General features: G+C 36.9%; 1 protein-coding gene and 1 long non-coding RNA gene across 3 annotated transcripts; one reads left to right on the top strand and one right to left on the bottom strand.

Moving 5' to 3' along the window:
- The first annotated feature begins 56 nt into the window (after nt 1-56).
- On the top strand, nt 57-7490 carry LOC307169213. Its single transcript, XR_013823069.1, has 6 exons — nt 57-157; nt 5022-5416; nt 5528-5646; nt 5755-5937; nt 6069-6478; nt 6817-7490. It is a non-coding gene; the product is annotated as an uncharacterized lncRNA (long non-coding RNA).
- Nucleotides 4066-15848, bottom strand: LOC307169212 (EGF-containing fibulin-like extracellular matrix protein 1). 2 transcript variants are annotated; one of them, XM_079889699.1, is made up of 9 exons: nt 15716-15848; nt 14693-14785; nt 12333-12378; nt 11954-12229; nt 8484-8603; nt 7291-7410; nt 7087-7210; nt 6811-7003; nt 4066-4360 (listed from the first exon to the last, which is right to left on the bottom strand). In XM_079889699.1, the coding sequence occupies exons 2-9, from the start codon at nt 14777-14779 to the stop codon at nt 4199-4201; spliced, it is 1128 nt and encodes a 375-aa protein (XP_079745825.1). In that variant the 5' UTR covers nt 14780-14785; nt 15716-15848; the 3' UTR covers nt 4066-4198. The 2 variants fall into 2 exon arrangements, with proteins under 2 accessions (XP_079745825.1, XP_079745824.1); XM_079889698.1 differs by having other exon boundaries at nt 15628-15722.
- Between the last annotated feature and the right edge of the window lie 630 nt (nt 15849-16478).

Below are 16478 nucleotides of genomic sequence, written 5' to 3' on the forward strand. Positions count from 1 at the left end.
GCGATTGGCTACGCAAACCGCTCCGACTTTGTGATTGGTTCAAATCTGATTTGGCCGACTGAAAGGGCTTACGTCATACACGGCGAACTGGCTGTTCTTGGACCTTAGACCTGAACATTAATATTACCGACATTTCTGGCGGCAAATGTGTGATAAGGTAAATCAAAATTACTTTACTGTCTTTTAAAACAAAAACTGCTTTGTGAGACTGACCTGTCAGATTTCAGCTCTGTGGGAGCTGTGTAAATGATGCGATACTCCGCATAACCAGCAGATGAAGCTGTTACATTAATTATTGGTTTAAAGTTACACTAAACTCAGGCTTTTAGCGTCTCACGCATTTAATTTGCTTACAACTAAAACATTTTTTTTACACGTTTATCAGTCTTCCATTTTAGACCTTGTAAAGCACCTTTTTGCTCTGACAATTACAGTGTTATTGTTTTTATGATAGGCATGCTAGCTGGTTGCAAACAATAGTTTAACTTAAGAAAATCTTGTGAAATATCACCCTTACAAGCAATATTTTAAAGGTTTTGCATTGGGGCCCTGTAAATACAAACATTTTACACCAATATTACTAAAGTAGTATAGCCTTGTGCAAAACAGGGCACGTTTTGACCCACCAAACCTCATGTTTCTCACATAAAACCACCAGAACGATGACTACCTAATAATATATTATCATTATTCAATGACAATAAGTTAGCCATAGTTAGAAAATGACTTTATATTCTACTTTAATGCTTTTCGAATTTTCTTTTAACTATCCACAGATTTTTTTTGTGTGTAGACACTCAACATTTACTTCATAGCCCACTTTTTCTTTTTTATACACTGAAATCTAAGCAAAGACATGCAGTTCATGTATGACTTACATGCTTTCTGTAAATGAGTTGGCTTTCAGTGTGTAAATATTCTTACAGGAACTGCTCAACTATTGTCATGACAACATCACATAGTTATATATTCCCATCTGCAACCGCAGGAGGTAATAACTGCAGATGAATCTTGGTGGTCCTCTTAAACTGTTCCAGTAATATACCAAACTGACCCATGCATGTTATGCAATACTAGCAAAAGATTTTTCAGCATGAGCATTTTCTTTTCTGGTTTGTTTTGACACAGATGTATAGATTTTTTTTTGTTGTTGTTGAATTTTTTAACATGAAGCAAACGAATGAATAAGCATATAAAAAATGACACAATTGTTACTGAATTTATTTTTATTTCCAAAATCTTTGCAGCCGAATAAATGGCACAAAGGCTAAGAATGAGTAAAAAAAAAAAAAAAGTGCAACTTGAGAACATACTGAAAATACAGAAACATAAACGATAGGTGCAAATCCAATTCATTTTAGTTAGTTAGACAATTACAAAGACCTTTGTTGTCCTCGCTGAGCAGAAACAACAGGTCCACACCAATTTAGATAAAAGCAAAAAATGATCTCAATAAGAGAAAAACAGGGAGCATTCACCATGCGTGAATCAAAATAATGCATGTTTGATCATAAGAAAACAGATAAGGATTTGCAGGCATCCATATTACATTACAATACTTAGTCAGATCACTATGGAGCCAACATAAAGATTGTTTGCCAGAATAGTTTCATACACCGTGGTGGTGCGCGACCCATTCCGGCCTCACCCACGACCACGTCTCTGGGGGTGCTGGGTGTGACGCAACGCTTTAAGTAAACGCTTTAAGTGTTTGTCACAGAACATCGACACGAAACACTGCAGAAGATCAAACGCTGCTCTGGCAGCCGTACAGACATGTTAGGCAACAGTTCCATTGCTTATGCGACCCTAAACCCTTGCCAGCAATTTCCTGAAAACATCACTTCTGTTTCCAAAACATTATTGCCTTATTCTCATAGGATAGGAGGTCATTCCTGCAGTATTTGCAAGGCGGAGGACACATTCACAGATTTCCATTAGCTAAGGATGCCATTAGATTACGACACAAACTGTTCCACCTAACTATATGCAGTTCTGTTTGCCTTATCCGCATGTTCCACCTATAAAACACTTTTTTTTCCCCCCAGCTAAAGTCAAATCTAGTAAGGAATCTATAAGCACTTTTTGATAATTACATTCTGATTTGACTTATTCCATGTACAAGGAATGTAAAGCTTTGATTTATTGATAGATTAAAAGGTTGGTTTACTCAAAAATGATTGTTACTCGTCTGCATGCCGTTCCAGACTCGTATGATTTACTTTCCTCTGAGGAACGCAAAAGGAGAAGTTTAGTAGAATGTTCATGCTGCTCTTTTCCATACAGTAATCGCGAACGGGGACGTAAATTACACAAAAAAAAAAAAAAAAAACACAATAAAAGAAGAGCATATGACTTGTGCACTATATTGTAAGTCTTTAGCTTGGGGGCTCGAGCACCCACGGGGAAAACACAAGATATTCCTCCTCCACCGTAACCAATCACCAAATCGATTGAGATTCGGGAACCTCTCTGATTGGTGGATCTCACATCGGGTCCCGACAGGTCATAATACACACAATTCTACCGTTATATTTAACATTACAGCATAACAACCTGTCACAAAAGCTTGTGCTTTCTGTTTTTTTCCACGATAATAAATTGCATTTTAAGTAATTAACTCCAAAATCATCAGGTCTATCAGCAAGAGAGCGACCCGTGACAACACTCATGGAAAGAATATGTGGTTTTGTTTGGTTGGTTAGATGCATTTGTTGTTTCTCTTCGTGAGACACAAATAACTTTAGTGTAATGAATTCATCAAGCGCACCGTCGCACGGAAAAAAAGACCTCATGCCTATTCTTGAAAAACACCACGTATAATTGAGTATTAAGCAACGAGCATGTTAGCATTTTTAAGGGTCATTTGTTGCGTATGTGTGTTTCTCACGGAAACGGAGGTGAATAGAGATGTTTATATATGGTTGTTAATGTATTTGCACTTGGGGTTTCGGAGCGTGGACACCCACCGGTAGAAACATAAATTGGCGCCTGGGTTTTGAAGCCATATGATAGTTTTGTGTCAGTAAGGGGTCCATTCACATGGAATGTGTTTTTGTATTCCTCTGTTACTTTTCCGTTGTTCTTCTATGTAAACATGTGCTACCTATATTGATGTCTTTGGCCATTGAGCTCACGTCGTGTGTCTTTTAAACATGACCCTGCGCTCTAAAAATGCAGAACTGAAGTTAAAATAAGTTCAACAACGTTGGTTTTTCCCCCCCATTCCATTGCCCACGTATTGCATTTTTGCAATGTGTGAATGGCCCCAAACAGGCCAAAAGTAATGGTTGGTAAATGCTGCATTTGACATAACGAACTGTGACACCGAGAGATTTGAGAGCTGTGGTGGAGGGAACAATTTCAGTGTATAACCTACATTTTGGTCTTTTCAGAAGACTTGCAATATAGCTGAGCTTTTATGGTGTGTTTTGTTATTTTTTGGAGCTCCACAGCTTCTGTCCCCCATTGACGTTTAATGTATGGAAACAAGCACATGGGGCATTCTGCTAAACTTCACCTTATATGCTCTGTAGAAGAAAGAAAGTCAAAAAGTAAGTAGGCCTAAATGATGACATACTTTTCATTCTTGGGTGAACTATTCCTTTAAAAGACTGACATGGATCCATGCAGCAGAAAATCCTCTTACTATCAAGACAAAGAGTAACCTATAAGTGCTTTTCAGAATGAAACTTGAGCAACCGTGTTTTTTTTTTTTTTTTCCTGTTATCCAGCTGTGTTGTTTTTCAGATATTTCTTGGTCTTCATGTCACCCTCTCAGACCTTGTCTTTCATTTTTCAAAGTACAAATTACTTGAAAGCTTCAATAAACCAGACAGCCTACTTTTTATGATTAGTAAATCAATTCCTGTTTGAAACCCAGTAAATATGCAACTATCTAGACCAGTGGTTCTCAGCTGGTTTTGCTTCGGGGGCCCACGTTTTACACGGACTCAATACAGTACCATGAAATGTATTATACAAAAGATTTATCATATAAAGATAAACATTCCAATATTAATGAATCTATTAATTGATTTAGAATTGGTTTCCATCTATGATCCATTTTTGGGTTGCAACCAACCAGTTAAGAACCACTGATCAAGGCCAGGTGACCATGCTGTGTTGAACATTTTAAACATAGTAAGCTGCAGTACAAACATAAAACCAAGGTGCTGATTCAGTCAAACTAGATGATTTAGAAAGGGTATGGACCCACTATAATAGTGAGCCTCAGCAGTGAGCTGGAACGGTAGCTCAAGGCATTACTCTGGGTGACCATCTCCAGATCCACAACATGTTCTCTAGGTCCAGTCAACGGTTTGGTCATTACCAACATGGCACTTACATTACTGGAGCGCTGAAAGACAAAGAGAAAGACAATCACTAGAGAGACTACACCACAAGCAAATGTTATTACTCAAAGAGACCCATTTTATTTTGAATATAACTGTTTTTTATTTATATTGTTCTTGACAAAAAATGCGACTATAAGTAATCTGATGTTGTGGAGTGCTAGATTTTGCACTGATCTTCAACCCTGTAACATTCAACCACACAACATTTTAAATGTAACAGGGTTGCTCCTAAACCTGTTTTGGAGTGTAATATGGGTTCAAAGTGAGATAAGTAATCTCTTATAGTCTCTATCATTTTTATTTTTCTTATGTAATGTCATCAACCCCAATTATTGTTCAACCCTGTTATGGGAAAATAACAGTGATCGGTTTTTACAGAAAAAAAATTCTTGTCAAAAAACACAAGTTTTGCAGTGCTAGAAGAATAGGTCGTTATTAGACCTTTTTGCACTGATCAACCCCAAAACATTTTAAATGTAACAGGGTTGGCACTAAACTGGTTTTGGAAGTGAAATGTCATGGGATCAAAGTGAGGTAAGTATCTCTAACAGTCTTCATCAGTTAAAAAAAAAAAAAAAATTGTTTATAGTTATGTTGTCAACCTCAATTGTTCAACTCAGGTATGGAAAAATAACAGTGATCTTTTTTTTTTTTTTTTTACAGAAACAAATTCTCAGCAAAAAGAGCAAGAATACTGGCTAAATGTTGTGCATTGTTAGCCATTATTAGACCTTTTTGCACTGATCTTCAACCCTGTAACAATCACCCTGAACGAATTTTAAATGTAGCAGGGTTGGCGGCTGGCGCAGAACCTGTTTTGGTTCAAACAGAGGGAAGTATCTCTTACAGTCTTTATATGTTTTTGTTTTGTTTACAGTAATATTTTCAAGCACAATTGTTCAACTCTGTTATGTAAAATAATCTAAGTCTTTTACAGAAAAAAGACCATTAATAGACCTTTTTGCACTGGTCTTCAACCCTGTAACATTCAAAACAAAACACATCTTGGTGCTAAACCTGGTTTGGAAAATGAATGTCATGAGTTCTGGTTCAAACTGGTAAATATCTCTTACAGTCTCTACAAGTTTTTATGATTATGTTTATAGTTATATTGTCAAGCTCAGTTGTTCAACTCTGTTATGAAAAATAATAGTGAGAGTCTTTTACAGAAATAATTATTAGACCTTTTGCACTGATCTTCAACCCTATAACATTCAACCACACAACATTTTAAATGTAACAGGGTTGCTCCTAAACCTGTTTTGGAGTGTCATGGGTTCAAAGTGAGGTAAGCATCTCTTACAGTCTCTATCAAATTTTGTTTTAATGTAATGTCATCAACCCCAATTATTGTTCAACCCTGTTATGTGAAAATAACAGTGATCTGTTTTTACAGAAAAAAAATTCTTGGCAAAAAGCACAAGTAGACTGACTAAATAATCTGAAGTTTTAGACCTTTTTGCACTGATCTTCAATCCTGTAACATTCAGCCCTAAAACATTTTTGTTTTGGGGTTGGCACTAAACAGGGTTGGCACTAAACTGGTTTTGGAAGTGAAATGTAATGGGATCAAAGTGAGGTAAGTATCTCTAACAGTCTTCATCATTTTTTTTTTTTTTTTTTATATTGTTTATAGTTATGTTGTCAACCACAATTGTTCAACTCTGTTATGGAAAAATAACAGTGATCTTTTCTTTTCTTTTTTTACAGAAACAAATTCTCAGCAAAAAGAGCAAGAATACTGACTAAATGTTGTGCATTGTTAGCCATTATTAGACCTTTTTGCACTGATCTTCAACCCTGTAACAATCAACCTGAACGCATTTTAAATGTAGCAGGGTTGGCACTGAACCTGTTTTGGAAAATGAATGTCATCAGTTCAAACAGAGGGAAGTATCTCTTACAGTCTTTATATGTTTTTGCTTTGTTTACAGTAATATTTTCAAGCTCAATTGTTCAACTCTGTTATGTAAAATAAAATAATCTAAGTCTTTTACAGAAAAAAGGCCATTAATAGACCTTTTTGCACTGGTCTTCAACCCTGTAACATTCAAAACAAAACACATCTTGGTGCTAAAGCTGGTTTGGAAAATGAATGTCATGAGTTCTGGTTCAAACTGGTAAATATCTCTTACAGTCTCTACAAGTTTTTTTGTTTATGTTTATAGTTATATTGTCAAGCTCAGTTGTTCAACTCTGTTATGAAAAATAATAGTGAGTCTTTTACAGAAAAAAATTATTAGACATTTTGCACTGATCTTCAACCATGTAAGTTCAACCTCAAAAAAAGTCAAACGTAACAGGGTTGACTTAAGACCTGTTTTGACAGAGAAATGCCATGAATTTAAATAGGAAACTATCATTTTATTATGTATGAAAGGCTGTAATCACTGATTTAGGATTGGGGTAACTGTTTAAAAAATCTTCCACTGAAAAAATTGTCACGTCTTACCCTCAGGTAGAATTCTCCTCCCTCATTGCCGGATTTGATCGTGAAAGTGTTTACCATATTGGGGTAGACACTGGTAGCTTGAATCTGGAAGATATCCGCAGGCACTGAGCGATCAGAAAAGATGCTCATGTACTTGTAGACAATGACAGGCGGCAGTCCCCGGCAAACATTTGGCGACTGGCACCGACAGCGACTGTTGGTAGAGAGTTAAATGGTTAAAAAAAAAAAAATTTTTTATTGCAACACAGCATGATTTTATTAGGACTTTTGACACACCCTTCTCCTGTTTTCACGTATGGCTCACGGCAGGGGTTTCTGGGATAGCAACGGAATCCTCCGTAGTAATTCCAACACATTTCATCTTCTCTGCAGTTGTGTGCTGCTTCACACTCATTTACATCTATTAACAGGGTGGAAAAGGTCAATGAGCAACTTCAGAAGCCACATCAGGAGCCCTGAACTAAACAAACGGGAATATACCTTGGCACATCCGCGTCCCTTGGAGCTGGTATCCCTCAGGACACACACAACTGTATCCTCCAGGTTGATTCACACATTGGAACTGGCACATGTAGTTTGAGAAATCACACTCATCGATGTCTGGAAAACACAAGTATATTGCTAATTACAGCGTAACATTCCTGGATGTTTTCAATTGAATGTCTCTGGACCACATCTCCATAAAAAAAATATTTAAAAAAATTACTACACTACACTAACATATGACAACCAGAAAGTGTCCACATACTTTTTGTCTTGATTTGAAATAATATATGGATAGTTTTGTAATTTTTAACTTTAAGTCCCATTCTCACCAGGGATGATAACTATAATGATAATGATAAGCTATAAAGTGAAATCACTTCAAGAAGGGTTTTTTTTTTTTTTGTTTTTTTTTTTTCAGCTGATGAGGAATAAAATCATTGACAGCCAATCAGAATGCAGGTGACAAAACTGCAGTGCACATGGTTTAATATTTTTCCATCAATGTATTTTTTATATAATATTTCAGTGCCAAGTAGGTTGTTATATCAACAATATCTAAGACAATTTTAAATAGCCTGTCATAACTTAATCTCATTTAAATGGCTATTTCACACATGACATTATATACCCACAAATATTCAATATCATAAGGATAACATGCTAACAGGTTACCCTCTTAAGCTAACGTATCCTTCCGTTTGCAAGCTGGCAATGTGCAAGTTAGTAGAAGTAATAGCAAACCTACACTGAATTCTGTGTTTGATATTGTAATACCTATATTTCTTTATGTATAATCACATAATACTCAATTGTCCAAAGGTCATTAAAATCATTAAGATATGATATATATACATGGGGGAAAATACATTGTGCAATGTTATTGGCATTGAAATACTGTTTGATTGTGAATGTGTTGATCTGATTGGCTACAACAGGATAGTGTCGATGTTAGCAACTCCCTCATGCTAAGAAACTGTGAGATTCACCTCAACTATATTAATCGAATGTCAGTCGGACGTTTGTTAGCATATTGCTGTGAATGCTTTACTTATTTGTTTCATACACTTAGGGAAGAGTTGTAATTGTTGTCTTTGTTACTAGGTTAAAAAATATCCAGGAATAGCATGCAATTAAAACAAAAATTGAAAGGCTATACTTCAAGTGTAAAAAATACTTTAAAAAATAACCTTGGCAGGAGACGGAGTCTGAAGCCAGTTCGTATCCGACTTCACATTGGCAGAGGTAAGAGCCAATCAGATTGTAGCACTGATGTTGGCAGGGGTTTGAAGTGAGACATTCATTCACATCTGTAAAAAGAAAAAAAAAAAGTGGAAAGCAATTGAACATTAATGGCAAATGATAAAAATCAAAAATGCAAGTGCATGAGTAATAAACAAAATAACTGCTGGCCTGTTAATGCAATTCACTGCCCATTTAATTCAGTTCCTCAAATATAACACTAATAACACCACTTATTTAAAACAACAGGTAGCATAATCCAAAACACACATCTTTTCTGCACTCCTAATCATTCTTTGGTATGTCTGGCGAGATTTCCAGCTTAGTTCTGGAGCGCAGAGAGTGTCCTTTCACAGTGTGGGGGCCATCATGGGTGGTCTGCGCTTATCTGCCAGGTTTGGTCAAGTAACTATATACAAAGGCCCAAGAATAGCCCAGTTTTCTGTGATTCATATACAGGCTATTGGATGTGCAACACATGTGAGTGCAAAACCTCCTTATCCAAACGAAAGGACATTCAGGGAGATTCCTCCTAGTGATCTATTTGAAGCATTAATGTGAGAATAATGTCAACGCACAGATCCGAAGCCTCTCGGGGGGCCTCTCGTCGACTGTTTCCAAAGCTTTTACTGACCAGCGTTTGGGCCTTTTCAGGGGGTTCAGCACTGCTGATAGCCAAACTGGCCGATGCACACTGGAAAAAATGAGGTGCAAGACCTCGCAGGCGAGAGTTCAGACAAAAAGCTTGCAGTTTTCTCGCCCACCTTTTTGAGAGAGGCACACCTGGAGTCTGTGATCACCCACATGATGTGATTTAATTCCAACAAACCGGTGTCAGATTCCAAAGGAATCGCTGCCAAGGCACTTCTGAAAGAGACTGGCCGAAAATATGTAAACATCGAAGGAAGGCCGACTCTCTTTGCGGGAAGAGGCCCAAGCTAATTGTTGACTCATTTTAATAGGCTGTGAGATGCATGTCCTGACCTATACTTCCTCAAACAACTCCACACAACCTGTTAGCTGTTTGATTACAGAAAGAACCAGTTATAATACAATGGTTGGTGCACTAGTCTTGGAGACTAAGTCATGTTTAAAGGTACCAGGTTGATGCAGTGATCACTTCTGATAAAAAAACTTCTCACTGGATTAGTTTGTAAGGTTAGTGTCATTATGTATATGTATATATATATATATAATTTTTTTTCACATAATTCAGGTTGAAAAATGTCATGCGGTTTTGGTCCCCAAAAATATAATTAAAATGGATTCATTAATAAATAAATACTTTTTTACTTTAAAAAATCTTGTGAAAATAATGATTACGATGTGTATGATCAAATGAATTCAAGGTATAAGGAAAATATATTATTACTTTTTGACGTCACCACATGACATTTAAATAGAAACTTTTCTTGAAACTGGTATAAAAGCTAATGTTTTGCTCTTAAATAGTATGATCCACCAGCAAGACCAAAAACCAAACCAATGCTAACCAGTATAAACCAACTCTGACCAGATGCTGATTTCTCCTGAACTCTTCAGCGGGAGTGGGATTAGCTATCAAGAAATACAGCAAATGGAATCCGTGCAGTATGTTATAAAATGATTTAAGATTGGGAAACAAATGTATTACTCTTTTGGGATGAAATGTTAGTTGGCATGTCTTTGCAATTCATGTCTTTCAGTCTCATCTTGAATGGTTTATGCAACCTAAATTGTTTGCTTCTAGCACAGGGATTCTGCATGCTCTAACACGACTGAGCCATCTATCAAGTTGGGAAAGAAAAACATCATTAGCACACACACACAAAAATTGTTTTATCCACCAGATAGAAGAAGACAGACCCAGAGGAAGCAGATTTCTGGCAGTGCATCCTCTGAACAGATACAACAACATCCCAAATAGTGACACAATGACTTCCCAAGGGGTCAGTGTTTGGCTTGTTAGCATGGTCTGGTTAGATTTCAAGTGCTGCGAACTTATTAGTTATAGGCTAATGAGCTACTTTACATTTCACTAATAACTTTGGAGCTGTGTGGGACAGAATACGTTTTCTCTTAATTTTAAAAACTTTTTCAAACACATCCTATGCCATAAAATTTGGAGTTTATCATCTAATAGACAAAAATATATTTTGCATGAGTAAAACGCAAAGTATATCTCATTTATACACTTTCAACTCCTTCTTGCGGACGTTGTGTGATGCAATTTTCATAACCAGCCATTGTGTTTTCCAATACAGTGTTTTCATTGTATTCCAATGAAATTCCAAAGCAATTTTCCATTGTATCAGCCAATTTTCTGTACCATAGACTGTAAAAAAAGATGGACAATGCCCCTTCGCTCTCTTCCACTGGTGAGAAGTGAAGCCGCCAGTGTCCCGATATGGCGCTGACATCTCAGGGCCTGAGTCTGCGCAGTAGCGATCTAATTTAGATTTTTTTTAATTAATTATAGAAATTTAGATATTAAATATTTAGCTCCAATCTCCTCAGTCCTTCGAAGATCCTGAAAAAAAGTATGTTGGTGCTTAAGTGACTACTTCGCTCAGAGAACCTGTCAATCATGATGTCAATCATGGGAGACTGGGCCTCCCAATCATGGGTTTATGACCTATACTAGGACCAGTCCCCGGGGGGCGATCGAGACGCTTTGGCTTCACTTTTCAGGGCTTGTGCGGCACGCATCTGTACCATGTTGCCACCTTCATGTGATGTATGCTGCCAGCTGTGTCACTTCCCTGCCATTCACAACTCCTCTCCCGTTCTATATAGTATTGGAAGTACATGGTTTCGAACAAATCAACAGGAATAAACAGCAGCCAATCAAATTTAAGCAGCCATTTGAAATGAACTTTTAATTTAAAGTAAAATTTTAATCCGTTCATTGTGAAATTTGGTATACATGTGCAGGGTGTCCACAAGAATCTATGTACCAATTTTTGTGAGAATTGGACACAGGGTGCCACTGTAATACATTTTTGCTCCGTATGGCAGAAATATTTTTTGGGGAATTTTATCTAATTTAAGGAATCCTTCTTTTTTCCAAAATGCGTAGACACTTAAAAATAAAGGTTCCAAAAGAGGTTTTCACAGCAAATGCCATAGAAGAACCATTTTTGTCTTGGCGTCGAGAACATTCTAATAATCAAAAGAACCTTTTCCACATAAAGAACCTTTTGTGGAATGGGAAGGTTCCATGGAAGTTAAAGGTTCTTGATTAAACCATTGATGCCAATAAAGAGCAAGTGTATACGTGTTTCGCCCAATATAGTGCAATGTCCAGACCAAAAAAAATTGGGTGCACAAACACCAGGACAACATTTTGAAATTTAACACCAAACTATTTTACGATCTTTAAACTCCATAATCACAACAATAACCTGCAAATAACCAAGTAGACACAGCTATTGCTCACCTCTGCAGTAGTTCTGAGAGTCTGGCATGAAACCGACACCACACTGGATTGTATGTGTTGCGCTTTGAATGACTCTGGAGTATTCGCCCCTGTAATTGGGGGCTATCCCGTGCTGAACATCTCCTCTTTCCACTGGTGGGGCAGTAGTGGGCTCTTCCTCGCCGTTACTGACGATTATCTGAGCGTTGTGGGGTAAGCAGAGGTATCCACCAAAATGGTTGACGCATTTCATGCCCCCTTTGCAGGCGTCCTGCACTGTCTTGCATTCATCTATATCTATTTGTACAAAGACACATGATTAACATGATTAGGTATCATGGTTTAACATTAATGCTTGTACTATTAAGACATCTGATTGAGGGGAAAAGAGTTGCGTTACCTTTACAGATTTGTTTATCAAAGTCAAATTCATAACCTTCAGTGCACTGCAAAAGAAAAGAAAATGTGTAAGAGGCAAGAGATCATAAATATGGGTTCATAATTAATGATAAAAATTGGTTTTAGCAAGATACCAAAAACTGATGGCTGATTAAAAATTCACCTGTGACTATTTATTTACACATACAGATTATCTATCTATCTATCTATCTATCTATCTATCTATCTATCTATCTATCTATCCATCCATCCATCCATCCATCCATCCATCCATCCATCCATCCATCCATCCATCCATCCATCCATCCATCCATCCATCCATCCATCCATCCATCCATCCATCCATCCATTCATCCATCCATGCATAAACCAAACACAAAACAACATACATATACAGATTACTGATGTGAAATTTATGTTTATGTCTATCTATCTCTCTTGCTCCCTTTTTTTGTCATCTGAATAATCTGCACAGCTGATTTGGCACATGTTTTATGCCAGATGCCCTTCCTGCCACAACCCAGCACTGATCTAAATTTTTTAAAATAAATAAATACACATAAAACACAAAACAAAACAAAAATACAGCTGGAAGCAGCAATTAAGTGGCCCAGCACGAAAAAAGTCATGATGAATTATCCACGCAACAATGAGTAATTGAAGACATTTTTAGATTATTTACCAAATGCAATCATTTGATTTAATTGCTTATCACTTTTGACCAGTAGGTGGCGCTGAGGTGACAATAGCTCAGTTTAAATGGACGATTTTTGTTTCAATTGAAACGAAATCACTCCAATTGATGAATTCGAACATAGTTTTAATATAAACACTAAATAAAGTGATGGGGTTGATGTGCGCATTTAGTGTTTACACATAGCCTACTATCGAATGGATTAGAAAAGTTTTAAACCACCCCTTACAGTCCGAATGAAATTTTGATTTGGCCATTTTCAGATTTGGCCACTTCATTCCACCTGACGGGGTTACATGTGACTTTTTTATACCAACTGTGCTACTAGTCCGATTACAAACGGGTTATTAGGGCCCATGTAAACGCAGCTACTAAATGATCTGAAGATGCTCTGAGCCTATTCAAAAAGGCGGACAACAAGTTCGACCGAACATGGCATAATTGTTATCATTGTTCTTGGTATGACTCAAAGAATAGCTAAAATTATTCAAAAGCTATCATTTTGACCAGAAGGTGGCGATGTTCCAAAATGTACCTTCAGTGCATGGTGCCGACGACCCACACTGAGTTTCATAATGATACGCTAATGTGTTCATAAAATACAGCATTTTGCAATACAATTAAAAATGGCCACCACCCAAAATGGTCAATATGGGATCAATTGGGTATCATTCGACTCGGTATGCAGCACTGAATCCAAAGAGATACGTTTCTGAGCAAACCGTTCAGAAGTTATAAACACAAATAGGCATTTTTCATATCTCCTGACCCAGCGCTGTGCCAGAACGCTGCATGTAGCCTCTGGTCATGCTTGTGAATACATGTACCAAGACTCATCCCGATAAAGTGTTGCAGAGATATGGCCTCACGTTTATTTTGACGTGCTTTTGTCGAATTCAAAATACTAAACACCATCATGGTGACACACATGACACTCAAGTAATGCAATAAACAGTAATTTGACAACATTAGATGTAACATAAAACCCTAATGTACATAACTGATACAAAAAAACTTAGAAGAAACAGTTAGCTTATTTCAACGAAATACATCAAATGTGAAGTGTCATGCAGGGAATTATGGGAATGCCAATTTATGGTTCAGTGGTACAACGACTTCCAAAAACTGTTAATTCAACAGTATTTACTTTTCTGTGAAATTACATTAAATGTAAGGTTAGATCTATTACATTTATTCACTGTATTACTGTTAATTAACAGGTTTTTACTGTCGTATTTATACAGTCATTTACTGTTAAAATTTACCGATATTTTTAGGACGAGTTCGAAAAGGTAGGTTTTTCCGTAAAATTCAAAATGGAAATATTTTCATGCCGGAAAATCAAATAATTTTGTGCCAAGAAATCAGAGTTTTTGTCTCTTGCCCGTACGGTTCAAAGGTTATTAGCATAAACATATTTGGACAGTTGGTGGCGCTAGAGGGATTGAGTTAGAGACTCCAAATTTGGTATGGTGACAGTTCAGACTGTCCTCTATCTGTGTGCCAAATTTCATAACTTTCCCGCAAGCGGTTCTATGGGATACCATGGAAGAAGAAGGAAGAATAATGATGAGAACACTAACGGAAACAATAGCATACACACCTTGACACATAAAAACAAAGCAAAACACAAATTAAGCAGCTGTTATGTGTTTTGGACTACTTGCCATGTATGTGACAGGCTCCTGGGCTTCGGCTTCCTGAGACACCGCAAAGCGGACGGCAACACTCAAACACAAGCAGATCCCGAGCATTGTGACCTGCAAGACAGGGGGAAAAACATGATCACATTTTCATTAATCACCATCATGCGCCTTCAAACGCATCTGCACCGTTTCCACCGAAACCCCAATTACATTTCATCCGTGCTGCAAAGGTCACATTGTTTCGTTTGAATACAACTGCTGTTGACGCTGGCTCAGTCCTGCAGAAACTTGGCAGAGTCCTCCACAAAACAACAGTGTGCCCGTTCACCCACTTCATAAAAGTAATTATGCCATGGCACATTTTTAAAAGTAACACATTGTCCTTGTGCAAACCACCATATCCGGCATATCTGAGAGTCGACCGAGGCATCAGATCTCATTTCAACACTGTGGGAAATGTTCTTGACAAATTCACTCTTGTAATGTTGAATTTAATGGGTTTCCCCGAGGATGCGGATCTCTGAAGCTCGTTCTGAACCTCCCAGATTGTGTCAGAAAGAAACAGTTCAAATAAAACACAAGCAACAGTAAATCTACAGTACAAGGCTATTACAGCGATTTCAAAAGTAGTGCAACCGAAGGCATGTACCAACTAGTACTTAGACACCATATTTATCTGACAAAGCCCTCAAGCAACCTCCAGTTGAAATTGTTGTTTTCTGTTCAGGAAAACCTCCTATTCGTGTAATCATGCTTTCTTTTGTTTCCGTGAAGACCTGCAGAAGTCCATTCCCATTCAAAAGTACTTGTGTAATATAACTAGATACTTTGTTATAGCGCAGTTGTTCAATGTGAAGCACTAAACTCGTAGTTATTTTGCAAACCGTTACTATATCAATCAAAATGATGTAAAAGTCAAGTCATAGAGTTTATAATGCAATGCAAAAACAATATACCTTAGACAATAGGATTGTCCCCATCTTCCCAGCAGTCCTAAGTGTGTGTGTGTGTGTGTGTGTGTGTGGAGTGAGAAGAGATGCTTACCGTGTGTGATTTATCCCTCTGTGAGTTGAGGAGCGCTGGAGTGTCTCACACACGAGGTGCCTGCGATCATGTTCTTATAAGAGGCAGGTTTTTCTCACAAGCCTTTTCAAATTATGTTTTTTCTCACTGCTACATTCTTGTTGGGATATAATGGTAGTGGATGTGGCTCCACCTACTGCTAAACGCTCAGACCTACAGTAACACATCTACAGACGCAGATACAGCAGCTCAGAGAAGGGAGAGGAGCGTCTTGCTGAGGAAGAACTATGATGTGATCTTAAATGCTCATTTACCTGCATCATAAACGTGAACGAAATATATCAGTTGATAATCAAAATAAAATAACTTTTGATTTATTCATTCAATTCCGTTTTCTCTAAGAACGTCTATAATTAAGTCCGTTTATGAAGAGGAAAGTCTATACCGATAATCAAGAATTATATTATGATCATGTATATTATACCATGATCATTTATATGTATCATCAAAATCTATTAAATTAATATGATTTAATCTATAAAATAACTGTTGATTTAATGTTTTCTTCTAAGAAAGCTGTTTTTAATTGTTTTAGTTAAAATCTAAAATTAATAAAAAATAGTCTGTCTATGAAGGGAAAAGTCTTACCAATAATCAAGAATTATATTATGATCTTAAATATAGGCTAATAAATATCTATTCAATTAAATATATAATTTAATCTATAAATTAAATAGCTGTTTCTAAGAAAGCTGTATTCATATGTATTTTTAATAAAAATCTA

This window comes from Squalius cephalus (assembly GCF_949319135.1).
Source record: "Squalius cephalus genome assembly, chromosome: 13".
NCBI classification, from domain to species: Eukaryota; Metazoa; Chordata; class Actinopteri; order Cypriniformes; family Leuciscidae; genus Squalius; species Squalius cephalus.

Excerpts from the sequence above, each read along its gene's own strand:
- LOC307169212 (XM_079889698.1), bottom strand. The coding sequence starts at position 15,651 with ATGGGGACAATCCTATTGTCTAAG. Across the intron at positions 7,411-8,483 it reads AGACTCCGTCTCCTGCCAAG|ACATCGATGAGTGTGATTTC; the intron begins GTTATTTTTTAA and ends TGTGTTTTCCAG. Across the intron at positions 7,211-7,290 it reads AGGGACGCGGATGTGCCAAG|ATGTAAATGAGTGTGAAGCA; the intron begins GTATATTCCCGT and ends CCCTGTTAATAG.